This window comes from Leptonotus elevatus, chromosome 2 (genome assembly GCF_054856555.1).
Source record: "Leptonotus elevatus isolate MCC_2025b chromosome 2, RoL_Lele_1.0, whole genome shotgun sequence".
NCBI classification, from domain to species: domain Eukaryota; kingdom Metazoa; phylum Chordata; class Actinopteri; order Syngnathiformes; family Syngnathidae; genus Leptonotus; species Leptonotus elevatus.
The window spans coordinates 3,411,269-3,439,152 of NC_141240.1; the positions used below are offsets into that span (position 1 = coordinate 3,411,269).

Below are 27,884 nucleotides of genomic sequence, written 5' to 3' on the forward strand. Positions count from 1 at the left end.
AATATAGTAGGTCTCAGACAAAATGGCACCTTGTAGCAAATAAAACTTACAAAGGAATCATTTTTAACACATTTGCTCCCCCAAACAAATGGCAAATTGCGTGTGAAGAGGAAGGAAGAATCTTCAGACATTCCGTCACATTATTAAAACACTTCACCAAGCTTTACTGAGGAAATTAAAGCAGTTATGACTAAATCTAAACAGTTATAACTAAATCAAAACAGTTATAATTAAATCTGGGCAGAAGACTGTCAACACCCCCCACCCGAATGCGGAGGGAGGCTACCCTCTTGTCTACCGGGGTGAACCCCAACGTACAGGCGGCAAGCCGGGGGCAATCAATTTGCCCACACCTGCTGTGCGCCTCTCACCATGGGCAACTGCAGAGTTGAAAAGAGTCCAACCTCCCTCGAGAAGATTGGTACCAGAGCCCAAGTCGTGTGTGGAGGCCTAGTCTCTGCCACACACACCCGCTCAGGCTCCTTCCCCGCCAGAGAGGTGACATTCCATGTTTCAAGAGCTAGCTTCTGTAGTTGGGGATCGGTCTGCCAAGGTCCCCGCCCTTGGCCGTCACCCAACTCTCTATGCACACTATCCCTTTTGCCCCTCCCATAGGTGGTGAGCCCATGGGAAAGGGGACCCACGTTGCCTCTTCGGGCTGTGCCACCAGGCGCTCGCTAACAAGCCCTGCCTCCAGAGGGGGCCCCCGGTGAAACCTTGCCTCTCAGTATCGTGATATGTAATACTTGCCAGTGGGTGTTGCACAGTGCACCATTCAAGACTATTGACTGTGTGTGACAGTGCAGCATAAATAGAGTACAGTATAGGAATATCTAAAATATGGAGCAAAGTAAGTACTGAAGGTAAGGTGATAATAATAATAGGGCCATCCATGTATTTTATGTTCCACCCTTAAAACTGAGGTCTGGCAACAGGTCTGGAAAGCACGTCCAAAATGGCTAAATGCTAGACTGAGTAGACCACGCATTGCATGCATGTTTTGCAACTGATTGGGTAACAATTTACAAATTCAGTTAATGATATAAATGTTCAAAACTTTAGTCTTTATTTAATGCACGACAATACAGGACACAGCATCGTTGATTCAGAAAATCATGAGAAAATGAATCACGTCTATGTGACCTAACATTGTGATTAGTTACACTCAAAGCAATTCAGAGATGTTTACATATTATTTGATATGTGAACAAATGCGCTGGAAATATTATATATATACATATTTTTTCTTTCTTTTTTTAGCTTTTAACCCTATTAAAATTCTATTTCCTCACTAAAAACACCACCAAAGTGGTGTTTTCCTCCAATCACCCATCTCTGAGCATTCCTGCTCACTCCTGCTCTCTAAGCACCAGCCCCTCCCTTCTCACTTATCTCCGTAGACAAGTGAGAACCCTCTCATGTACACAACGCACACATGACGTCACATCCACAGACAGCCCGCAGAGAATTTGAACCAAAATTCAGTTAAGATAATTGGCCAGAGGCTTGCAGGAGTACCCATTGTGAACAACTAAGGTGTTAAACTACGAATTAGACGATGTATCAGTCATAAATGGTCAAATAAAACGCCTATTGTAAAGATATTTTTTGACAATTCATTAGAGAATAGCTTTAAAGCGCAACTCAGTTCACATGTAGACTACCCCAACCAGGCGTGTGCTCCATTCTCACTAATATTTGAGAACGGCACTCAAAGGGGACATTACCTGGAGGACCGTTGAGCTTGCGAGGTCGGAGAGGGTTGGGCATGGCCTAGCTGTGATTGACAGCAACAGCGAAAACCATGATATAAATGTCTATACTATGACAAGCTATGCTAAATAAACTAACCAAGTGCTGTGATAATAAATCACTATTTTAACATGGAAATCGATATAAAGATGTTTGCAAAACGCTACTATTCCAACTCGCTAAGGAGGCGTGTACGAGACTGAGACGGTGGGTGGCAGAGCGACTATATCATATTCTAGAAGTGACGTAGTAAATCACTTCACTTCTCGTCTAATAAGAGGACACACTTATTAAGCCAAATTATGCTTATCCCAGTGTTTAACCTGAAAATGGTGCCATACAGACGTTTTTCCCCAGCAAACTCAAACTTTCAACAAACATGCACTAATATGTCAAAAATAATGACCAGGGCATGTAGACAGCATTAGTAGACACCCATTTATACAGTTTATCAGCAAAGAAAAAAAAAAGTTGATTTGTTCTTGGCCCTTTAACTCTTTGACCGCCAAAAACGTTTAATAAAGTTTAGTAAAATCCAAATGAGTGCCGCCAAATACGTTAAAAGACGTTCACTATGTGTTTTTGTTTTTTTGAAAACAGGTGGAGGAAAGCCTTGGCAAGCTGTGCTGAAAGTATCAAGCAGGTCGAGTTAGTATAATGACTATTTTTGGGCACTAGATGGCAGCGATGACTCTTTGGACAAGATCGGGTAGGCGTCAGTAGAAGACGTGAGGCGGAGCTAGAGTGTTGAGGAGAGAATGGCTGAGGAAGCGAAAATGGCGACCGGTTGCAAGCAGCTCACGCTTGAGCATTTTTTTCAAAGACGAAAAGCATCGACCAATGCTAAAGAGCACATTGATGATGATGATGGTGACTCCGAGGTTGACGCCGAAGTTGGAAGCGTTGACGCGGCGGCTTCGATCACGTCGTAAAGCCTCACCGGCTAGCGATGCTAACGCCGGAAAACGAGCACTTCTGCACAGGCGGACGTTCAATCGGACGATGAAGAGTACCCCGAGTCCAATGCATATTCATCGTAGGAGTGGGTACAGTCTGATCACGGAGAAGACACTGGTTCTGGACTACAATGCCACCATGAATGGAGTGGATAAGATGGATCAGAACATCTCTTACCACCTGGTATAGGAACTGAAGGACATGAGGAAGCCAGATGTAACACCAGGTCACCGTATCATGATCCTGAGAGTAGACTTGATGACAACATGGCCAAACACACACTGCAGTATATACCTGCTACTCCCCGGAAAAAAAAGCCGGCAGGAAAGTTCACGCGAAGGGGCAATCGCAGTGAAACTAATCTGTGGTGCAAAGCCTGCTGCGTCCCCTTGCACGCAGGGGAGTTTTACACAATATACCTCACAAAAAGAAAAACTGTGTAGTTGAAACATCCACACAATTGTAAATAGTACCACAGTTGCACACATTTGTAAATAGTTTGCCAAATTGTTTTGTCAAATTGTTACACTGTTGAATGTAAATAAACGTATTTTGCTATCAAAAAAAACTTTTTCATTGTTGGTGGTAGTGTTTTACAGAAGTAAAGCACTGTTTAGATGTTTGTGGCATCATTCATGGAAAAAAAAGGAGTCAAATTCACTAGAGTGCATGAAATAATCGTTTCACAAAAAGCTTGATTTCTCCGTATTTTGGTCCAAAACAGAGCATTTGGGTGAAACTAACCTATTTTCTATTGTTGATTACTGAAGAACGGAATAAGGTAGAAACAAACTTTTTTTTCTGATGAAAGATGAGAGTTCAATCTTTCATTTGGTAGTATCTGTGTTTCCATAGTCCAAACACAAACCTTGAAAGATCAGTCAAAATGCTTATATCAGCTGGCACCCACATATCTTCTTTTCTGAAAATGCTTGGCAGTCAAAGAGTTAATAACTAGACAAAGTGCAATTTCTGCAGAAATTGCGTGGGAATGCTGAAAACCTGAATGCTATTAGCTGAATGCTAAAATTTGAATGCATGTGCTTATGAAGTAAATTGAAAGATAAATTACTCAAGTACTAAAATGTGGTTCAAGCGGGGTTTGAAGCCAGGTATTCCGTGGTGGAAGACAATTGCTCTGACCACTGAGATAACTTAACTTGTTAGAAATCATGGCTAATAGCGTATTTATTTTGAAAAGTTTTCATCTGATGTTGAACGCTAACACGCATTTAATAATTTCAGTGAAATGATAATCCATTTCTAATATGATAGTCAGTTGGTATACATGTATATCACTTAGCATAATGGTCATGGATATATTTCCAATGTAGAGTCGGAGGTGGGATTCAAACCTGCAATCTCCTGGTTACTGGACAATGCACTTTCCCAAGTGTGCCACTGAGCAGTATCAGGGAGCTGGTAATGATAATAAGTTGTATGCATGGAAGTGGGCGTGGAAAGTGGGACTTGGAAAAATTTCAATGTCTGTCCCATTGAAAATTAATGGGGAAAAGTTGATATTTAACGTTAAATTGTGCAAATACAGTAAGTAATGTGAAATTAGACAATATATACCCTGGGAAGCGTAAATTTTTTAAGCAAGTTGAAATTTTAATGGTGTAAATCGGAAGTATTATGTGGGAGTTGTTACACGGCAAAAAAGTGTGGAGAATAAAAATCACAATAATGCTTCAGCATTCCTAGAATAACGCATCAGATTTATGTAGTGCTTTTTTTTGGACACGCTTCACAATGGATGAATTATTCACGTACTGACACATTGACATCTGGTGGCGGTAAACTACATACGTAATTACAGCTGCCCTGGGGCAGACTGACCGAAGCGTGGCTGCCAGTGTGCGCCTATGGCCCTTCCGACCACCACAAAACATACACTGGTTGTATGAATGGTGTGCGAGTGACACTGGAGGCAATGTGTGTGAAGTGTTTTGCCCAAGGACACGACGACATGCCTTGGGGAGAGCGGGAATCGAACAGCAGAGCTTCCGGTTATTGAACGACCAGCCCTAACCATGAGCCAAGGCCGCCTTTAAGTGGACGATATATTCTTGCTCAGCTTCCTTGCAATGAGAACCAAACTGGTCTGACATGCCTGTGATAAAATAAAAAGTTGTAATTATTCTGTCAGGGTTATTTGAAAATATCTGGTCTTTGTTATTCTCGTGGGTCCATTTATGAGCTGTATCAAATTATAAAGCTCTGTTATTTCCTTTAACGTTTTCCTGTTGTTTTTATCTATCCAGGTCACATTAAAATCGCCTAGTATAAGAACTTTACTGAGCGTATTTAATTCTTTTAAGATTACTTTAAATTGAGCATAAAAATTTGCATCTGCTCAGGGTGGTCTATAAATGCAATAGATTGGCAAGTTAAAACAATACAGTCAATTACTACTTTCCTGCATATGTATCTGTTTGCATTGAAAATTATCTTTCATATACTGTACAACAACAATGCACCAACTCTCCACCAAAGTAGCCCCATCCCTTCTGAAAATGTTATAGCCTGGAAGACACAAGGCTGCTTGAGGTGATGTCTCTGTTAACCAGGTGTATAGACAAATTAAGTCCAACTTTGAGTCAGAGCGGAATATTTCCACCTGGTCATGAACAAATATGAATTGTCGATGGAGAGCTCCAAGGTGATAATCTAAGCCTCTTTCTCACGAGTTTGTCTTTTCCTGAGACGCGGAATATTTCCACCTGGTCATGAACAAATATGAATTGTCGATGGAGAGCTCCAAGGTGATAATCTAAGCCTCTTTCTCACGAGTTTGTCTTTTCCTGAGACGTAACAGACCTTTGCAAATCAGAGGGAGGAGCCCCAGTATAGTTCTTCTGCTTTGAATTTGGTGGCAGCCAACGTGGTGTGTTGTGGAATGCGAATACCTTGAGTGTAGAATATTAATTCCATGCACAAGGTCATAATAAATACTAATGTACTGTACTCATTTTCTAAACACAGACACAGTAAGTCACATAAGGTCACATGTTATCGGGAAAAACTTGTCCCAGCACGGCGAGTCGAGCGCTGAAAGGCTGAACGGGACAGGACAGAGGGGGCGTCTTCCGCTCACCCTCTTTCACAGCAATGCTTCCTGATTGGGTGTGTGGACGAGTCTCTTCCGAGTGGTCGCCATGTTCTTTAGCGGGCTGTGATAGGCCGAGGAGGATGACACGGATCTCCTGTTGCTCCCGGCCCTGGTGGCTGCAACAGTACAGCGCCGCCGGGTCCAGCGGGTGGGCCTCAGTGTTGAAGATGTAGCCCCCCGAGCTCAGGATGCACTGGCCGTCTTCTCCGCCCTCCACCCACGACTCTGTCCCGCCACTGTGCATGAAGTGGTTGGGGTCGAAGAGTAAGTAGAGGTACTTGATGGTCTCAGCCAGGAAGAAGGATTCCATTCTGTTGTCCAGCTGGTGGTCTCGTAGGTCTTTCACCTGAAAGCACAAACCCCATCAGCTTGGACCGATGCCCTCGCGCCACCTCTGCCAGGGAGGCACTCACGCTGGCATAGCCGCATGGCGTCTTGGCAATCCGCTCAACAGACTCGACCGCGTCCAGGCCGAGCTGCAGGTATGTGTGATCGGCCGTCGCCTTGAACAGGTACATGGCGCTCTCCACCAACTCTGCATCGCGCAAAAGAAAGAAACCGAAGTTTAAAATTTAAGATATAGATTGCTTAATGAATGGTTTATTTCCGTTCTATACATAGAGTACAGAAAAGAAAACACAAACATCCTTTTGAACAAATCAATTAAAACCAAAACAGGCTGAAGCACCAGGCGTATTGTGATGCATTGTGGAGTTTGTCCCTTTTCTTTTTCTTTTTTTTTTAACTCTCAACTGCTACCTCTGGCCTAAAGCATAATTGCAGCCTGTGTCAAACTTGTGCGTGGTGTGCGTGCGAGTACATGCGCTCAAATAAACTCTTATTTTCAGTTTTCTTGGAATCTGAGCTGGAGTTTGGGCACATGATCCTCTGTAGCCAACCTTATTATTCTAATCGCTTTTTTTCTGTGATGTAATAATTGTGTCTATATTTGTGAGGCAACACAAGAGATAATATAACAATAAATGAAGACTTTATTTAGGAAATAATCACTCCCACAAACGTTTCAGTAACTCGTTCAATTTAAATTATTTTTCAAATATTTCCAACAAATTCCATCAGTGCCAAAGCTGTTGATCGCTTGTTTCTGAAGCCATACTGGTGGTCATTTAATAAAAAAAAATGCAACAGCATCAAGTCTTTCTACAAAAGGTTTTAAGCATTTTTTGTGGCGGCCGTGGCTCAGGGTGAAAAGATGGTCATTCAGTAACTAGAAGGTCGGCTGCTTAATCCCAGCTCTCTCCAAGTCATGTGTCGTCGTATCCTTGGGCAAGGCACTTCACACACATTGCCTCCAGTGCTACTCACACTGGTGTATGGAAGGTGCGAATGTTTGGTGGTGGTCGGAGGGGCCGTAGGCGCACACTAGCAGCCTCGTTTCCGTCAGCCTGCCCCAGGGCACCTGTAACTACTAAAGTAGTTTACCGCCACCACAGTATGAATGTGTGAGTGCATCAATAATGTATCCATTCCATTGTAAATCGTCTTTGAGTGTCTATAAAAGCAAATCCAATGCATTATTATTATTTAAAAAAAAGTCTGGTCTGTTTTTGACACAATATGCCTGTCACCCTTTTTTATAAATTTTCATTTAATCAGGAAAAGCACCTGTTAAAAAGTCGCAAACAGGTAAATGGTTCAATAACACAATTACAACACAAGTACTTATTTTACAAGTAATGTGACATAACATTATTATCAGTTGATTTTTTTTGTTTTTAAATATTCTTACAACTTCTAACATCCCTTAGACAGACCCCTTCTAGAAAAATTTAATTGCAAATTATTCAAAGCACAATCAAGCTTTATAACTTCATCAGGTCGAAATTCGGGCCTACATTAAAAAAACAACAACATCAACAGTAAATTCATTAATTCATAAATCAGAGTAACAACTTTTTATTATTATTATTAGGGTTAGGTTATTGTTTTCGTAAACACTGGAAATATAGTCCTACTAGTCTAATATTGCGGCTGCCAGTCAATCCAAGCTGGGCTTTTCTGGTGGTATATTTCCAATGTTACGATGTAGAACCGATGTGTGGGAAACCACAGCCAGCTTCCAATAGCTGCTGTGACTGAGCAAAAAAGGTTGGATAATGGTGAGTGCATTGGACTTGTTTAGCGCTGTTGAACTGTCAACCAAGAGAGCATTTAGCATTAGCTAAAGTAATAACACAACTGCCACCAGTCACCAGATTGACTAGTGATTAAATTTGTGATAAATAGTTCCTGGTGAGAAGTTATTGTATATTAAATTTTCAGCAAAATTGTAGCATTCAACAAGTGAGCCATAGAAAATTATCAACACATCTACGGTACTCCCACACAGTCACATCTTAAAGCAACACTAAGGAACTTTCTGTTATGTTGATTATGGCGGCACCATATGGACAAAAGCGGTATTGTTATGCTTGAAGGAAGACCACATTTTCCATGCGGACAAGCGCATTGCGTTGTTTTTGAGTTCACGCCATCGAGTGAAATCCGGACCATTGTTGATCCTTGATTGTCCTTTTATCCGGGTAGCTTCCATTTTTCTTTTCTGTCTCCTCAGACAAAACTTTTCAGTTGTTTTGCAGCTTCTGACAGAAAAGCAGTAATCGTGCATCGACATTCAAGTTGACTTCTGTCTTTGTAATTGAATGGAAAAAGGGGGAAGTGATGAATGCCATAAAGCAGTCAGCACATTTGTAGTATTTTGTGTGGCAGTGTTCCTACCATCCTCCTAAAAGTTGTTAAGTGCCAGTAAAAATGATAAAGAACCATTGAAAAGGTACCATTCAACTAGTTTTAAGTCGATATTTCATCAGAAGAGTTATAAAAATATTTACTACTAGTGGTATCATTACTTGGTATCGGTGAGCACTCAAGCTGAAAAACAAGAAGGAAACATCCCTATCAGAGGGAGTATGTACAGATAAGAAAACAGATGATCATGAGTGCAGGTAAACCAAAGATGATGACATGGCACAAAGAAAGAGTATGTTTAAATAACCAGACCAGGTCTGAGTGGGTATCCCTCCCTCTTGTCCACGGTGTAGCCCTGAGAGATACTGTAGAACTCAGGGAGACCACCAAACTGCCTCCACACTGAGTAATAGTTCTGGAAGGTTCTGACGGCACCGTCTAGGTTGCCTAGGAGAGTCTGAAACAACGCAAAACACTTTAAAGCACTTCTCCCTCCTCTCCAAGTGGTAGCATGTGGGGGGGCATAGCTACCTGCAGCCCGGGCCAGAATGCTTCCAGGGACTGGAAGACAGGCATGGACACGGTACCTTTGTGCATCTGCACCCACAAATACCAGTCATCAAAGCGTGTGTAGTTCACAAGGGCCCGGTTGTAGGCTGTCGTACCAAAGTGATGCCTCATCATCATCACACATCGGTCGTATCGCTGCAAATGATGGTCAGGTCACATGACTCACCGTCAAACATATGTAGCAGCTCCTCATCCTGCAGCAGGATGGCACCCTTCACCAGATACTCAAAGTATGAGTCCACGCCAGCACCAATGCCAGCGTCCTGAGCCACCCACTTTTTGGAGACCACATCGATGTGGTTGCCCACCTGCAAGCCCACAATGACAAGGATTCGTCTTTCAAATAGATGAGAGCTCATTTGAGCAAACTGAAGATTAACGCTCCATGAGATTTGGTTTATGCCAAAGGGCATCTATGGAGAGGAAAACACCAATCGTATTTTAATTTTAATTTTAATTTTTTACACATAACTTCCTATATTGAACTCATATGGAACTAAGCGAAAGCTGTATGTGTGCAGTTGGCGTGGACGGTAGTTATCTGTCTCGTTAACTCATTCAAACCCAAAAACATGTAAATACGTTTTTTAATACATTTTTTTTTATGCAAGCGCATACACAAGGCTTTGATGCAGCTTCTGACATGAAGAGGTGGCTTAAAGCAATAGTAGATTTTACAAAAAATGGTCAGCAGGTGGCAACAGAGTATTAGAGATCAGTCAGGGCCATGTTGCAGCAAGCTCTTTTTGACAGTTTTCTCAACAGGAATGTGAATAATGATGAAACTCATTCTAATGCTAATGGGTGAAAAATGGAAACAGATACAAATATACTTTTTTTTCTAGATGAAAGAAGAGACTAATCTTTCTTTTAGCAGCTTCCATGTTTTTTTTATTAATAGAACACAATATTCTGTAGGCCTTGCAAAATCAGTCAAAATCCAGTATAACAGCCGAGAGCGAAGGGGGTTGCTTCAGTGAAAATGGTTGGGAGTGAATGAGTTAATGTGGTTTGAAACGCGTTGAAATTCGACACCTCTGTTACAATCATTGTTAGTGTATGTTTGCTAGTAAACTATATGAGCAGTGATCTACTAACCCCGTAAAAAATAATCGCTGCAAATCTGTGAATACTTTGAGGGCTGCCAGTCGTTGCTAGCCATAATTTTCCTCTGCCGTTTTAGCCTGACAGTTGTGCCAAAGAAGGACTTTATGGAGAGGAAAACGCTATAGTCACAAAATCCGTAATATTGGGGCGATCATAGTATTATTTTCAGAGGTTGATGTGCGCATAAGTAGAGATGTCAACATAAATTAGAGCTTAACAGCACAACTAATAACAGATTCAAATCTGACATTTTGGTAGCAAGCACAGTGATTGGGTACTGTACCTCAAGGGGCAGAACGAGACACATTGCAGTGTGATGACTGTTAGAATAAATGTACACAAGTTATCCCATATTTACTCTTATAGTATTGCACGGCATTTATTCAGCAGTGTGGCCTTGTTTGAGTCATGTGGGTTAAAGTTATCTGTGAAGAGAGCAGAGCCCCGTGAGAAAGACGCTCCTGCAGCTGTAAAACAGAAACTGTGTCCTTATCACAAGATAGCGGCTGGAACACTTTGCGGATGATCTGTTGAACTTTGACTGTTAAAACATTCAGTGCCAAAGAAAGACACTGTATTATTATCTGCACAATGGCTCATATGCGTGATGGCTGCTGCTGTGCAGGGCTGAATTTCTACTGTCGCCACAAATGTCAACTATTGCTGGACAGAGAGATGAAATCTATCCATTATTGTTTGTCTTCTTTGTCGCCTCAGCTTAATAAATCACTGCATTTACAACGCTAATACCGTCTGCACGCTTTATATTTACCAGTCCGATGTCCGACCTGGTCTTCCACAGAGCCCTCAGCGCCCGGCGTGCAGCGTCCTCAAATGTGGAGTCACCCGTAAGTCGGCTCAATGTGGCGAATTCCAGGATGAAGGTTCCCACACCAGCAGTGCAGGTGACTGATGTCTCGGTAGGACTGACACCATGCAGCAGGTTGATCGTGCCATACGGCATTCCAGTGGGAGTGTCGAACGCTGAAAATGTGGCTGTGCGTGTTTTATGCTCTCCTGTCAAGTTTTCAAATGTTCTGCTCTACTAAAACCAGAGTATTGAAATATCGGCATGTGTACGTGTGTGTGTGTGTGTGTGTGTACCAGGTAGCAGTTTCCTGGCAGCCTCCTCGGCCATCCTGAGGAGTGGTCCGGAACACGGCCAGCCGGGCTCCAGCTGCACTCCGGCCCGCCCTGAAAGCAAGTGGGCGGACAGCAGACCCCCCACCACTAAAGGATGGAAAACATTATTTTGACATGCTCCGATGTGCCTGGTGGATGTTTTGTCACACCGGCAGTTGCTACTGTGGGTGGTAATGACAGAGTGACAATCTGACCATACCTTGACATTTTAAAGAAATGAAAAAACCTAAACAACAACCAAAGATCACAATAGTGATGAATGTGAAAATGGAAAAAAGCTATGATCATATATGCATTGTATTCTTAATCAATGCAAAAAAAGAATTAACACAATGCATGCACAACTTACACTTAGTGCATTTCAGATATTTCTAGCACAAATAAATAAAAAGTTTATTTTCATACAAAATTATACACAAAATATATAATGTCTACGTAAACAGAAACTAAAATGGTGAGGCAACATTTATTGTTGTAACAACTGCTCCCGAATTGTAAATCACAGTCATTGTGTGTTTGTGTGTGTGCATGCGGATGTTTTAACCTTGAGGTCACCACCAGAGGTGGGCAGTCCATCGGGAGTGATAGACTGTGGACCCTCGTTTTTCTGGCGAATGCCGAGAAACTTAAAAAAATAAAAATAATCTAACTAATAAACGGCGGACATGGGTTTTCATTTGTCAGTGTAATCGTCACTCACCGGGTCAAGCACCGATATACTTCTCACTGACGGACGGACGCTGATGACTGAGTGAAGCACGAGTTGCATGTCTCTGGTGTGTTTGTTCGTGTGTGTTGCTTAACAGGACTACATTGAACATATGCATGTGAGAGTGACTATTACTTATTTTCCTTTTGGCTTTTCCCTTCAGTCCAAACCATCTCAGTCTGGTCTCTCTGACTTGATCTCCAAAGCCTCTAACGTGCTGTCCCTCTAATGTACTCATTCCTGATTCTTTCCATCCTGGTCACTCCCAAAGAGAACCTCAACATCTTCATCTCTGCCACCTCCAGCTCTGCCTTCTGTTTTTTCCTTAGTGGCACTGTCTCCAGACCAGACAACATTAAAACTCTTTTATCACACATCACACCTGACACTTTTCTCCACCCGTTCCAGCCTGCCTGCACACGCTTCTTCACTTCTTTTCCACACTCTCCATTGCTCTGGACTGTTGACCCTAAATACCTAAACTCCTCCACCTTCTTGGTCTCTTCTCCCTGTAACCTCATTCTTTTACTTGGGTCCCTCCCATTCACACACAGGTACTCCGTCTTGCTACAGCTAATTTTCATTCCCCTCCTTTCCAGGGCAAACCTCCACGCCTCTAGCATCTCCTCCACCTGTTCCCTGCTCTCACTACAGATCACAATGTCATCAGCAAACGTCCTAGTCCATGGAGATTCCTGTCTAACCTCATCTGTCATCCTGTCCATTACCATAGCGAACAAGAAGGGGCTCAGAGCTGATCCCTGATGTAGTCCCACCTCCACCTTGAACTCCCCCATCATACCTACAGCACACCTCACCACCGTCTTACAGTCCTCATACATAACCTGCACCACTTGAACATACTTCTCTGTCACTCCAACTTCCTCATACAAAACCACAGTTCCTCTCTGGGCACCCTGTCATAAGCTTTCTCCAGATCTACAAAGACACAATGCAGCTCCTTCTGACATTCTCTGTACTTCTCTATACTTCTCTATCAACATCTTCAAAGCAAATACTGCATCCGTGGTACTCTTTTTTTTGGCATGAAACCATACTGCTGTTCACAAATGTTCACCTCTGCCCTCAGTCTAGCTTCAAATACTCCTCTGTAGTTGCCACAACTCTGCACATCTTCCTTGTTCTTAAAAATAGACACCAACACACTTCTCCATTCCTCAGGCATCTTCTCACTATCTAAGATCCTGTTGAACAACCAAGTCAGAAATTCTACTGCAACCTCTCCTAGACACTTCCATACCTCCACAGGTATATCATCAGGACCAAGTGCCTTTCCACTCTTCATCCTCTTCAATGCTCACTTCATCCTTACTAATCTTTGCTACTTCTTGGTCCACAACAGTCACCTCTCCTATTCTCCGTTCTCTCTCATTGTCCTCATTCATGAACTATTCAAAGTACTCTTTCCAACTTCCCATCACTACTGGCATCTGTCAACACACTTCCATCCCTATCCTTTATTACCCTAACCTGCTCCACGTCCTTCCCATGTCTGTCTCTTTGCCTTGCCAACCTGTATGGATAGTCTCTCCCTCCTTACTGTCCAACCTAGCATACAAGTCACCGTAAGCCCCTTGTTTGGCCTTTGCCACCTACTTTCACCTTAGGCTGCATTTCCCTGTACTCCTGTCTACTTTCTTCAGTCCTCTCAGTGTCCCACTTCTTCTTAGCTAATCCCTTTCTCTGGATCCACTTCTGCACCTCCTCATTCCACCACCAAGTCTCCTTATCTCCTTTCCTTCCAGATGACACACCAAGGACTGTCCTACCCGTCTCCCTGATCACATTTGCTGTAGTTGTATAGTCATCTGGAAGCACCTCCTGACAATCCATAGCCTGTCTCAACTCCTTCCTGAAAGTCATACAACACTCTTCCTTTTTCAGCTTCCACCATTTCATCCTCTGCTCTGCCTTTGCCGTCTTTGTCTTCCTCACCACCAGTCATCCTACACACTACCATCCTATGCTGTCTGGCTACACTCTCACCGCCCACTACTTTGTAGTCGCTGATCTCCTTCAGATTACACTGCCTACACAAGATGTAGTCCAACTGTGTACTCCTACCTCCACTCTTGTAGGTCACCCTATGTTCCTGCCTCTTCTGAGAGAGTGACTACTCCTGTTTCGAAAAAGGATCTCTGTTGAAACTTGATGCCAGCTATGACTGTTTTTTTCTTCATTTACACAACATGTAGAAAATTTGAATATAGCCACTGTGTACAATATAAACACAAAAAAACACCAGGGAGCTTTTAAAGGATTTTGTATAGAAGCTAAAAAAAAAAATTGGCTAAGGGCGCAAAACCAGCAGAATTATTGAAGATGATGTCACTTCACTTTGCCAGTGGCAACAACACAAATCTACAATATTTGCTTGAGTCTAATATTTTATTTATGTGTATTTATTTGCATATAAACATTTATGGGTGTGGAATTATATTATATCTAGGTGATACTTATATTGACCATTTGCATCGATGTTACGTAATCACATGACGGCGGAAGGAAATGATTGTTGAATGGAAGTGGACGTGACCCGACGCGACTTAGTGACTTAGCCACAAAAGAAAAGTTATTATTGCCCATGGAGCCATGCAATCTACTACTTCAACCGAAGTTCGCCTGTCAGTTGAAGTTGCACATTTAGTCGGGATTCATAGAGCGCGATATTTACTTAAGTTGGAGATCGTTAGTTTGAAAACAGTCCCTTACCTTCTTTTTACCAAGTTAATCAAATCGGCGACTTTGCCGAAATTCACAGCACACGACCTATATCATTATGTACTCAATGCCGGTGTCTAACCGGCTCTCCTCCTTACACCGGAGCTGATTTATTATTTTTTTTTTTTTAAGAGAGCTCAGTATTGTTCATTCGGTAATCTTATCATCATGGCTCTCTCTCTCTCTCTTTTTTGTATGTGCGTGAGCATGTGCGTGCATGTGAGAGTGTGCTCATTAATTCACCTAAAACCTATTCAAAATCCCATACCGTTCACCTAAACCGAATACTTCAGAATCTAGCTAGAGTCGTGAGGTTGTCAGGAGATGTCAGGATGTAAAATGCCCACCTCTGGTTACCACACAAAGTCTCAAAAAAGGGGGGAACTGGATAGACATACTGTAAATTATGTATTCATTGGCGAAACTGATGTTGTGGACAAAAAAATAACTTTCCATGTGGCACTACCAAGTGTGTTTTGGATATAAAATACATACATGTTTCTCAAGCTAAGTGACAAGCTAACAAGCTAACCTCTGATGTTGGTCTCAAAGACTGAGGCATTGATGTCGATGTCGAAGTCGATTGTGTCTTGGAGAAGTGACGCCACGCGCTGAAACTCAGTTTGGTTTCCCAGCACCTTGACACACACAGGCACAGGCATACACACACACACCTGTATTAAGTGTCACTGATACAAAGGAACAGGATTCAGCTAAATGAGACACCCATTTCCAATCTCACCAGCAAGGTATCAAGCGCGTCGATCAGCGTCAATGAGAAACTGAAGAAAAACAAGGAGACAACGACGATGATGATTAAAAATAACTGCCACTTGCAAGTCAACCTTTGACCTCACCTGCCCCAAGTGTTCTGACCATCACAGGTGAGGGGGCGAAGCTCATCGTAGGGGAAGGCGTTGTCTAGGTAACTGTTGTAGGCGTGGTAGAACATACCTTTGATTCGCAGTCTGAAAGGTTTTCAAGTACATATTAACATCAGATTATCTTCTAATGTTTACATTTACAGAGTTTGATAAGAATGAGTCATGGACACGCGTTCAATGCAGATTTCAGTAGAATTTTCAAAACGTTTGGCAAGAAATGGAACACTGTTTTGAGCGATTACGAAATTCTGACCACAAAATGAGGAAGTGTGAAAAAGGTCTATTAATTCATTGACTCCCAGCCATTTTCACTGAAGCAACCCCCTTTGCTCCCAGCTGTTTTACTGGATTTTGAAAGGTCCACAGAATATTCTGTTCTATTGCTATAAAATCATGGAACCTACCAAAAGAAAGAGTATTTTCTTTCATCAGGAAAAAAAAAGTATATTTTCATCCCTTTCCGTTCTGCAGCAATTAGCATTAGAATATAGCTAAGGTTCATCATTATTCACAAATCTGTTTAAAACAGTGGGAGAAAGAGCTTTTTTGCATCATGGCCCTGATTGATCTCTTTTACTATGCTGCCACCTGATGGCCATTTTTGTAATAACTAGCATTGCTTCCAGCATTCTCTTGAGTTTAGAGGCTGCATCAAAGCCTTCTGTATGCTCTAGCATAAAAAAACACATAAAAAACATATAAATACATCTTTGGGAGAAGATTGTAATATTTAAAATAGAACGTATTTATATGTTTTTGGGAGCAAATGAGTTAACGGTGTAGTAAAGCAAGTAGTACAGATGGTAAAGCCGTGCTAATTGCTAATCACTAAGCTATCACAAATCCCCCAAATAAGTGCTTGCGTGGAAACCATATACTTGTCACATAGGTCTGGTTCAAACAGCAAGTCAGCAACTTTGAACAGCAATATATCAGGCAGCTTCATAGGCAACTGGAGTAAAAATGAGCCGTGAGGAACAAGACACTGCCACCGGAAACATGAAGTCAGAAGGAACGTCACTGCATATGTCAGCTGAGAGGAGGAGTATATTAGTGATATAATATTTAAACTTTATAAAAACCTTTATTATTATTCACACAGAGACATTTCCATTGTTTCAGCGGCAATATTGATACAAGAAATACAATTTAAAAAGCCATAACGCACTAGCATCTCAAACAGCATATCCATTCCAATGTATTAGCATTGTTATTTGTTATTTGAAAGCTGTGAGTAACATATAGATAAACTCTACGCCGGTTATTTCATTCATAATTGTCTAATTGCTGCCGCAGGTTGTGACGTCATGCGTCACGTTGTGTATTTAACACTGAAGTGGCCAGACGAGCGCGTTTCACGCAGCGGGTAGCGTGTTATGCACCGTGACGACGGGTGAGAAAATGTTTGTTGCTGTCATCGTGAGAGCCGGCCGGGCTCATTCAATGTAATTAGCGATGCTGTTGACATGTAATCTGTCCTCAAATGTTTAACGGTAAAAGTACCTCAACCATGTTATCTCATTATCTGTTGATTATGTGATATTTGTTAAATATTGGTAATATTTATTCATGATTTTATAGAACTAGAATATGTGATAGTTAATGTACATTAACGTGATTGAGATTTATGGTACTGTTGTCAGGCTGTGTTCTCAACTTGATGGCGAGCTAGAAGGAGTAGGATCAGAACCTCTCAAGAATCGACGTCCTCCTGCCAGGCTGGTAGGGGGCTCTTTGTAGCTCACAACCCCACTTTTGGCTTTTACATCTTGGCTACCGTCCATCCAACTTTCAGACTCTCCTTCCTTTCTGCCAACCACTCAATTTTTCTGCACCTTTCACACCAACATTCCCGGACTCAATCTTCAGAACCAGATGTGGGTCTCCAACAGACTTTGGGTGGACTAAGGCAAACTGGGATTTGGATGTCAATGATTAACTTTGAGAGAGAGAGAATGGATTGTTTTATTATATTTGTTTGATGTTCACTGTACATAATCGCATTCCGGTTTATTGGTATTTGTTTTTCCTTTATTTAATACACATTGTCTGCACATCAATCTCAGCTCTCCTTGTCTACTCTCTTCTTGAGCAAAATCCTAGAACTTCTGTTAAACTAATCCAGTAACCTTAGTACATATCAATGTCTACTATTTCATCATAATGATTACTCTGACCCATTTGGTAGCCGGTGCCGGGTTACATTCTTGGTGAGCTAGCCAGGAGAATGTACGGACAGGTCTGAGATTGATAATTGGGATAAATTCAATATTTAGAGGCAATATGGACATTTTTGGAGAAAAATGGCATAAAAATTTCAAATGCTGTTTTGACATGACACTGATGAAGAGGTTATTGTGTTTTTGAATCGATATGGTACAATCTCCAACGTGAAAGGGATAACTGAGGCTGGTGTTTTCCAGGACACAATTGTTGTTGAATTTAGCTCGGGTGCTGTTTTGGATGAGTTATAATTTTCTGACTGAAGAAGTTGTGAAATTTTTGAACTTTCAACAGTTTGTTCTGACTATTATGGGACCTTAGAAACAAGGCAATATCTGGGAGAATTGAGAGAGTTAGCTAAACTTACCGAACAGGACTATGCCGAGATCCTACAGGGGGGTGATGTCTCTAATGGGTCAATCCATTACTGAGCAAAACCCTATCCTGTAAATGGAGATTCAGGCAGATTCCAAGAAGGATGTGCTGTCATTGCTACCCAGTTACCTACCACCGCCAACTTGAGTCCAATGCCAAGTGCTGCAAGGAAGGAACCAAATGTGAATGAATCAAGTCAAACTCCCTCAGCTCCCATTGGCCAGGACGCAACAGCCACTCCTGCTATTTATCTTCACGATTTGAAACCACCAGGAGTGCAGCGTTATATGGTTGAACACATGAAAATGATGATGCCATCCATAAGTCAGTCCAAAGGCTTAGATCATTTTTGGGACATGTTCCAAGGCTGCAACATGAATGCAACTATGAAGCTTGGGGTGCTGGTGTTGAGCTGCTGTTAAAAGATCCTGCTGTTTCAGATCTGCAGCGTTCTGAAAAAATATTTGAAAGTTTACTTGCACCGGCAGCGGATATGGTGCATCATCTTTTGCCTGAGATGCCACCATCAGTTTATCTCCAAATTCTTGATTCTGCTTATGGGACAGTCCAGGATGGTGACGAGTTGTATGCTAAATTGATGGAGCTGTATCAGGACTCTGGCAAAAAAACATCAGAATACTTGCAAAGGTTGCAAATCGCAATAAACTTGGCCGTGAAAAGGGGAGGAGTCACAGCTACTGATTTAAGTCGACATTTGTTGAATACATTTTGCCGTGGCTGCTGGGACAATACCCTCATATCAGAACTTCAGCTTAAGCAGCACAAATCCAATCCTCCACCTATTGCTATTACTAAAGACAGAAGAGGACAGAGAGTCAGCTAAGGCTCAGCGCATGAAGCAGCACCTCGGTTCAAAAGCGATGGCCGGGGCGCATGCTCAATTTGCTTCTCTCATCTCAGAGGAAGCACAAGTTACTGCACTGACTAACATTACCCAACAGCTTTCCCAAAAGCTTGCTGGCCGCTCTCACCGCGTAGTTGACAAATAAGCAACTTGTACCACCTACAGCTACTCAAGTCAGTAAGGCCAGTGACAGTGGAAAAGTTAACAAAACCACTCTTCGACATGACCAGCAGACTCCCTCACTTGGACCCAAGCCGGGGTATTGTTACAATTGCGGAGAAGGCGGACACATAAAGCGTAACTGCAGTAATGATTCAAATCCTGCCCTTGTGGCAATGAAGAAGAAACAGTTTGCAGAAAGACAGAAAAAATGGCCAAGAACAAACCCTCATGGTGCCTCACTTTTGACCTAGGTGAGGTTCCTGCTGAGGGGCGAACGGGAACTGCAGCGGCCCACATAGTCCCACCATGCAGACACCAATAAAGTTGAACAATCAGATTCATTTCACATCCAGCGAGATTGTTAATATGCCAAGAGGACTAATTGGCTCAAAATGTACTGGTCAGGTAAAAATTGCTGGTCAAGAATTGTCATGCTTGCTGCATACGGGATCACAACAACGATACCTATTTCAATGTACAACCAACATTTTTCAAACTAACCTGTGAAGCCCTTGTTGTGATTTGTTGCCAGTAGAAGGTGCGGCTGGCCAAGAAATCCCATTTTTGGGCTACATCAAAATGGCAATTACTTTTTCAAAAGAGTTTGTTGGTGAAGGTATGGATGTGTGCACATTAGCGTTGGTTGTTCTTGACATCAAGTCCGGGTTCCAGTCCCAAGTCTTGATTGGTATGAACAACCTAGACCCACTTTATGAGCAATATTTACAAGGTGCTTGCGCCTTTTACAAGCCATCCCAGCATGGCTACAGAACTGTTCTGCATTTGCTGCAGCTGCGACGTCAGCAGGCAACCGGGATCAAGGATTGCACAGTGGGATTGGCTAGTAAAACCCAGGTGGAAGTTCCAGCAGACTGCACCATGGTCATTAAAGGTTCTGCACGTGCACGTCCATCATTCGCAGGAGTGTAAGGAATAGTCTTGTCATCTTGCCCAGCCATGCACCTTACACCATTTCTATCCTGATCACGAATGAATCCGAGTAACACATCATCCTTCAATCATCAAGAGGCATTGCTGGATTTTCCCTGTCACCCCAAATTTGACACACAATGTCTGTACCAATCCCAGTCAGCAGGGCCAAGATGTTGATCTCAAATTGGACTTTGGAAACTCACCCATTTGCTTGGATTGGAAAGAACGAGTTGTTTCTACACTCAAGCAGATCCCAGAGGTGTTCTCGCATCATGATCTTGATTTTGGATGTGCTGATCGTGTCAAGCATCACATCCGCCTCAAAGATGAGACCCCATTTAAACATCGAGCACAGCCCATTCACCCGAATGACATCGGGGCAGTTCGTGACCATCTGCGGCATTTGTTGGAGGCTGGGGTGATAAGAGAATCACAATCTCCTTTTTCCTCTGCTATTATGGAAGGTCGGAAGAAAATTCGAGACATAAGGCTGTGTGTAGACTACCGTAAACTAAACGTTCACACCATCAAAGACAACTATGCACTCCCAAATCTGGAGGAGTCATTCACTGTGCCTACTGGATCATGCTGGTTCAGTGTTCTTGATTTAAAGTCTGGATATTTTCAGATTGAAATGGCAGAGGAGGACAAATGTTAGACCGCATTTGTAACTCCATTGGGCTTCTGGGAGTTTAACCGGATGCCACAAGGTGTGACCAATGCTCCAAGCACTTTTCAGCACCTTATGGAAAGGTGCATGGGGGACTTGCACCTGAAAGAGGTTTTAGTTTTCCTGGATGACCTGATTATCTTCTCTGATACTCTTGAAGAACACGAACGTCTGTTGCTAAGAGTACTCCATCGACTTTAGCATTATGGACTCAAGTTGTCACCTCAGAAGTGCAAGTTTTTCCAGACTTCGGTGCAATATGTTGGGCATATTGTTTCCCGAGTGGAGACTGATCCACAGAAAATCAGTGCTTTAAAATCATGGCCTATTCCAAGGGCGCTGAAAGAACTAAGATCCTTCATGGGATTTGCAGGATATTACCACAGATTTATTAAAGGATATACCACCATTGCAAACCCCTTAAATGACCTAACAAAGGAGTATTCTACAGTCCAATGCAAGACGCATAAAAGAACACTCACCCCAAGCGATGATGCTAGACAGTCTTTCAATGAGAGATGGACATCAAACTGCCAACTTGCTTTTGAAACCCTCATTGATAAATTGACGACCGCCCCTGTGCTTGGACTTGCAAATCCACAACAGCCATATATCCTGCACATGAATGCAAGCACCATTGGTCTGGGAGCCACACTATCAGGAAAAGGAGGGACAATTACGTGTCATTGCATACGCTAGTCGGGGTCTGTCCTCCAGTGAATACCGGTATCCCGCACAGGAGCTGGAGTTTCTAGCTCTGAAGTGGAGCGTAACAGAAAAATTCCATGATTATCTGTATGGGGCCAAGTTTGTCATCATAACTGATAACTCATTAACATACATTCTGATCACTGCCAAGCTCGACGTCCCCAGCAATAGATGGCTTGCTGCCCTTTCTACATACAATTTCAAACTTCAGTATCGGGCAGGCATTCAAAACGGAGATGCAGATGCACTTTCCCAAAGGCCACCATTGCAAAGAATGGGGCATAGTTCAACAGTTTACTCAAGATCCTAACCCTGGTAATACAGTGGAACTGAATTCAGACGTCATGGCTGCTATATGTCACAGCTGTCTGGTGAGAACTGCAAGCGCTGAGGGCCCTTCTGGAAGCTGTATGGCCTTGGGTGAGACACTAAAGTCTGTCTGTTTCCGCCATCCCTGATTGCTATGCCAGTTAGTCCCACCAACGATTGCAAATAGTGCCTGCGTTTTCCCTCTCCGATCTTCGGGAAAAACGAAGATCTAAACCCAATCTTAGAGAAGTCATTTACCTACTTGAAACTAGTAAAAGTATCCCACCTCTTTGCTAAAATTCTAAGCCTTAAGGTCCAGAAGGACGACACGTCTGTCACGTCGTGACACGCTTCCCGCGGGACTTCCAAATTAAAAGTCACTACATATTTCAGCTGTCAAGACACTTTTATTGTGACAAGGTCCGACAACAACAGTGCCTCTGACTGCACGTCGTCTTGTAAGCTGACTTCATGCCTTGAAATTAATAAATAAATTGTAACGCAATGCATTTCACATGCAATAACGGCATTTCAAATATGGGGAGAATAATTAGTTAGATTAGTCCGTTTATGAAAAAAGAACAGAGTTACCTAACAGCATTAGTTTAAACACGGTTATTCACAACACTGCATGTAACTGATGTATTTTTATTTTTTTTACACATTCCGTCCTACATTGAACTCCTATGCAATATACATATTCACTAGGGTTGGGTTAAAAAAAAAACTATGATATATCGATATTGAATCGATATTCTTCTTTATAGCCCAATATTGATTTATAAAACCATGAATCGATGCTTTTTAATATGGCTACCAAATGCAAATGTGCCCTTCTGTTATTCAGAGTACCGCATAGGGGTCTAAAGCACTCCACGATTCGATTCGATTACGATTCAGGGTGCTACGATTTGATTATTGAACGATATGGACTAAATGTTGCGGTGGATGATGACATTCGTCTAGCCCTTTCAAAGCTGCGGGGACAGTCCTTCTTCTATTGTTCGCTGGTTAGCAGCAACAACAGCGATTCTTCTCCGCTAACCTGGGGTGGAAACGCGAGAGGTGCTGTTACACATTTCCCACTAGCTTTTTATCCCGAGGATAAAATCTGTCGCTTAGTAACTTCCGCTGCCGCCATCCTCATCTTGTGCGGGCGGCAGGCGTGTCTTTTATTTTCGTGTTCCTGTCATTAAGTTATTATGGAAAATAATCGTTTTTGAACATTTATGAGTCGTAATCAAATTGTCAAGTGTTGCATCGCGATGAATCTAATAATCGATGTTTTGGCACACCCCTAGTACCCCAAGAGGAGCCCAGTGGTTTTGCCACTTTATTTACATAGGGCTGTGGTTGTAATTGATTTCAATTATTATTTATTGTTTTGATCAGGTCTTGTTCAATGACACATACATAAATTATGTAATACATTGGATTAAATTTTAAATGTAAATTTTCAAACTAATGCACCAAGTAAGAGCAAGAGGTTTGTACTATTTGCAGCATTGGTACTTCTGAGAATGTCTTCCATATAAGAGTAAAATTGGTACTGCATGAAATCTAGAGATAGACCGCTGTGCTTTTTTCAGGGCCGATACCGATTATCGGCAGTCAGGGAGGCCGATAACCGATATTTAAAGCCGATATACATTTGCAGAAAAAAAAAGTTGGTGTCAACATTTTAACAATAAAATAATAATAAAAACACATGACTGCTAAAAACCCTTTAACATGTTGCAAATCACAGAAGCTGTTTAATAAACACAGAAGCTGTTTAATAAACAGCTTCTGTGATTTGCAACATGTTAAAGGGTTTTTAGATCTTAGAAAACAGACAACTTTGTTTTAAAATTAAAATAAAACAGAAAGAGCATTGTGCCCCCAGGCTCAGCATTAGGTCTTGTAAAGTTAAATGAAAACAAATATCTTATTAAAATTTACTATAGTAAGTAAGTTTCCAAAAAATTAATATAACTGAAATGTTCAATGTTCATCATTGACTTTTTTTGTTTTAAAGTTCTAAAACAAAAAGTGTATCCTCAATGCAGCTATATTAGCCAGCTGAGAAATTAATGTCTTCTTTCCTTTATTTTTTGTGGATGTTCCGTCAGTCTTGTGTGCCCCATATGCCGCTGCAGTCTTCACTATAATGGTTTTCTGTGGTAGAAAGTAGTGAAACAGCAATGAGGACTTACACTTGGAGTGTTTGCCATCAGCTTCTGCACCAACTATAATGTGGCTTACACTCACAGACATATACAGGAACACACATCCACTCGCTCACTGTCTACTTTAATCAATATTTCCTAACCGTTAGCCGGCACACTAATTCCCAAATGTCCGCTAATTCGCGAGCTAAAGAGTTAGCGTGCAGGTGAACGGTTAGCCCGTGAGCTAACCGTTCACCCGCACGCTCACTCCCAAATAGCTAGTAAAAACAGCAATTAGATTAGCCCGCGTGCTAACCGTTAGCTAACCTAATAGCCGGTAATTTGCGAGCTAGCTAGTTAGCTCGTGGGCTAATAGCCGCTAATTCGCGAGCTAACGCATTGGCAACTATCAGGGGCAGCTTTATTTAAATTGCTTATTTAATACACAAGGCAGGTAGTAAGTTTAACTTCTACCTCTTAAAACTGCACACCGGCCGGTGGCCCTTCTGCATTTGATTTTCTCTTCTGCATGTGAGCATCTAGAGAGGAACTGAGCTTTCGCTGCTTATTGGCTGTTAGCACTTCACGAGCAACCACTCAGATGGTGCTGTGGGCGGGCCAATGCAGCACGGAGTCAACAGCCGCTGACTCAGAGCAGATGGAGGAGAAAAGCGCCCATCGGAGCAATAATAACAGTTATTAATCACAACAACAAAAAAAGAGGCCGATGCCGATATTAATAAAATACTGAATATCGGCGCCGATTATCGGCCGGGCCGATTATCGGTCTATACCTAATGAAATCCTTATCTGAATCGAAAATCAATGTGAATCGTGAATCAAATCGAATCGGGCCTTTCTGAATTGAATCAAATTGATTTTGGATATCTGAATCAATACCCAGCCCTAATATTTACTCTACAGTTTGGCAATTACCACGTTTCTGCACTAGTTAACAAATGTTCTTGTACTACCAAATCTGCCAACGGACTGCATTTTATCCTATTCCTCATATTTGGTTACCTTAATGTTGCACCAAATGGAGCAGTGCTCCAAATTTCCTTGTATACCCATTGTACAATGACAATAAAAGCATTCTATTCTATTCGGAACTAAGCAAAGTCTCTGTCTGTGTATGCAGTTGGAGTGGACGGTAGTTATCTGGCTTGTTAATGTGATTTGAAACAGGTTGTAATTCAACACCTCTGTTGCAATCTTTGTTAGTGTATGTTTGGTAGTAAAAAATATGAGCAGTGATCTACTAACCCTGTAAAAAAAAAAAAGATCGCTGTAAATCCGTGAATACTTTGAGGGCTGCAAGTCCTTTAACTTGCTATCCATCGCCGTCTAATATCTTCATCAACAGATATGTGTTAAAAAGCAGTTTGGTTTACACACTTGTCTACTAGTCTAAGCTACCACACAGCAAGATATGACCATTTTAGAATGTAATCGAGTATATAATGAGATACAGGACACTACTGTGAGCTTGTAATCATAACACTTATTTTGTTAATGGATCGACTGACGTTGGACCACTTGCCTGTATTGTAACTATTGAATCTTGTACAGCGTAAAGTCCTTTATCTAATCGATTATCTTATAAAATGGTCATATCTTGCTGTGCGGTCGGTTGTACAGACAGACAAAAGAGTAAACCAAATGTTGCTTTTTAACACATACCTACTAATGAAGACAAATGACGTCGATTGATAGCAGCAATCAACAGAAAGGACTGGCAGCCCACAAAGTATTCAAAGATTTACAGCAATCATTTTTTGCAAGGTTAGTAGATTAATTTTCAAACATTTTACTAGTAAACGTTCACTCTAACAAAGATTGTAACAGAGGTGTCGAATTGCGTGTTTCAAATCACAATAAGGAGCCAGATAATTAGCATCCACTCCAACTGCACGAACACACAGCTTAGTTTTAAAATACACCTTCTTCAAAACTATCAAGTGCATTTGACTGTTTAATAATGGGGGGTTTCGTCTTTGTGCTTGGAGTTTTTCCACTCTGGAGCCAGAGTCATATTCATGAACTTACTGCATAGCTTGCCACTCCGATAATCATTTGTTCCATGCTAGTAAACATAATAACATAACATCATCACAGCGTTTCAATATAGAACGGACTGTGTAAAAAAAAAAAAAAATCAGTTAGCATGATAAGTTTTACCTTTGCATTACAGGTATATTGTCCCCCGGTGTGAGCATAGCATCTCGTCCCAGACACTCAACCAGCTACAAGCTTTGAATCAGCCCCGGTGTAAGGAGAAGAGACGGCATTGACTACATAATGGTATATAGGTCGTGCGCTGTGAATTCCGGCTAGGTCGGCTTTTTGATTTACTGGGTAAAAACAGCAAGCAACAGATAGTAAGGGGCGGGGATCTCCACCTTAAGTAAATGTCGCGCTCTATGAGCCCCGACTAAATGTGCAACTTCGACTGACAGGCGAACTTTGGTTAAAGTAATAGATTCCATTTCTCTATGGGCAATAATAACTTTTAATTTGTAAAATAACAGTCGCTAAATCGTTTCGGGTCACGTCCACTTCCATTTAACAATCATTTCTTTCCGCCGTCCGTCATAGGGCAGTCACGTGAGTCAAAATTGTTGGGCTGAAAATAAAAAACTGCTGTGAAAATGTACAGATGTAAGGGACTTACAAAAGCCACGTTGTTTAATGAGGTTCAACTTGAATATTGGCTTTTTAGACAAATTATTTTTCAAATTCTCCAAATTCGGTGCGCGTGCGTGTTTACCTGACATCATGCATCTCTTCCTCGGTAAATTGATGACTCGCCGCCGTACTGACGCACACGTACACTAGGAATGCGGTGCGCACGAGCGCGCGCATGACGGCCGACGGGAGAAACAAATAAAAGGCGGCAATACTGAAAAAAATCCTCTTCTGCTAAACTAACAACAGCAACACTGACAACAAATATATGTGGAGTACAGCTTTTGCCAGTTCCTCGATGCTTCGAATACGACCCGGAAGTTTTTCTCACGACGCCATAATAAGGGGCGTTTCCATCATAGACAAGAATAGATACAGTGGTTCCTCCGCTGATCTGAATACAGCATGTGACTGGATAGCGGAAAGGCCAAAACTTTTGAAGCCGCGAAGCCGCCGTATTGCTCCTCCCAAGAAACGTTTCTCGGCATACGATCCTATACATTTATAGTATCGAAATTGGAGAACATTTGAGACAGTACTTAGTAGAAACAGCATGATTTATGATGTTTTAAATTTGTTAAACATAAACAAGGGGACTTCGGACATTTTACAACTTGCTTTAACTGCATGTATAAATTATATTTTGCAGAGGCATCTTTAGTTGAATTGAAGGTATAATTCTTTGAAAGAAATTATACAAATTTCCTCCTGCAAGTTTCCTCCCTTCCCCTTCTTTCGTCCCCTCCTCTTCATTTATTTCGTTAGGGCATTTTCTGTTGAAAACGTCAGACGTGTCTATAATGCAAAATAAATAAACACATTAATTAATTTATTTATTTAAAATAAAATCTGTGTGCATGTAAAATGTTTCTTCAATCAAAATATTTGCTTTTAATGAAATAGTAAGTTGGGAAAACAGCAAAGATCACCAGAAAAGCCTATCAGAAAGTTTGAGAGGACTTCATGATTCCTTCTGCTGAGGATCTGTATGGAAATGCAGATTTCATTTTACCTGGCCCCTAACCATATACGGCCAGTCGCCAGATGTGCAAAACCTGGTTTAATGCCAATGCCTTCACTGTTCTTGACGGGCCAGCAAAATCACCTGACCTA

The 27,884-nt window shown here is 41.8% G+C and overlaps 1 protein-coding gene across 4 annotated transcripts; it reads right to left on the reverse strand.

Annotated features, from left to right (window-relative positions):
• Positions 1-1,043: 1,043 nt before the first annotated feature.
• Positions 1,044-27,115, reverse strand: edem2 (ER degradation enhancer, mannosidase alpha-like 2). 4 transcript variants are annotated; one of them, XM_086068029.1, is made up of 11 exons: positions 26,854-27,115; positions 15,662-15,772; positions 15,547-15,586; positions 15,337-15,442; positions 11,315-11,440; positions 10,983-11,194; positions 9,270-9,411; positions 9,065-9,189; positions 8,846-8,990; positions 6,238-6,359; positions 1,044-6,170 (listed from the first exon to the last, which is right to left on the reverse strand). In XM_086068029.1, the coding sequence occupies exons 1-11, from the start codon at positions 26,946-26,948 to the stop codon at positions 5,718-5,720; spliced, it is 1,677 nt and encodes a 558-aa protein (XP_085924155.1). In that variant the 5' UTR covers positions 26,949-27,115; the 3' UTR covers positions 1,044-5,717. The 4 variants fall into 4 exon arrangements, with proteins under 4 accessions (XP_085924155.1, XP_085924153.1, XP_085924156.1 ...); XM_086068027.1 differs by having other exon boundaries at positions 10,983-11,227; XM_086068030.1 differs by lacking the exon at positions 26,854-27,115 and adding an exon at positions 26,265-26,686 and having other exon boundaries at positions 10,983-11,227.
• Positions 27,116-27,884: the final 769 nt, after the last annotated feature.

Bases quoted from the DNA above. Each gene is read 5' to 3' on its own strand.
- edem2 (XM_086068027.1), bottom strand. From the start codon at position 26,948: ATGCGCGCGCTCGTGCGCACCGCATTCCTAGTGTACGTGTGCGTCAGT. The intron at 15,443-15,546 runs GTGAGATTGGAA...GTGTGTGTCAAG, and splicing joins ACGCGCTTGATACCTTGCTG to GTGCTGGGAAACCAAACTGA. The intron at 9,190-9,269 runs GTGAGTCATGTG...TTGGTACGACAG, and splicing joins GCTGCTACATATGTTTGACG to CCTACAACCGGGCCCTTGTG.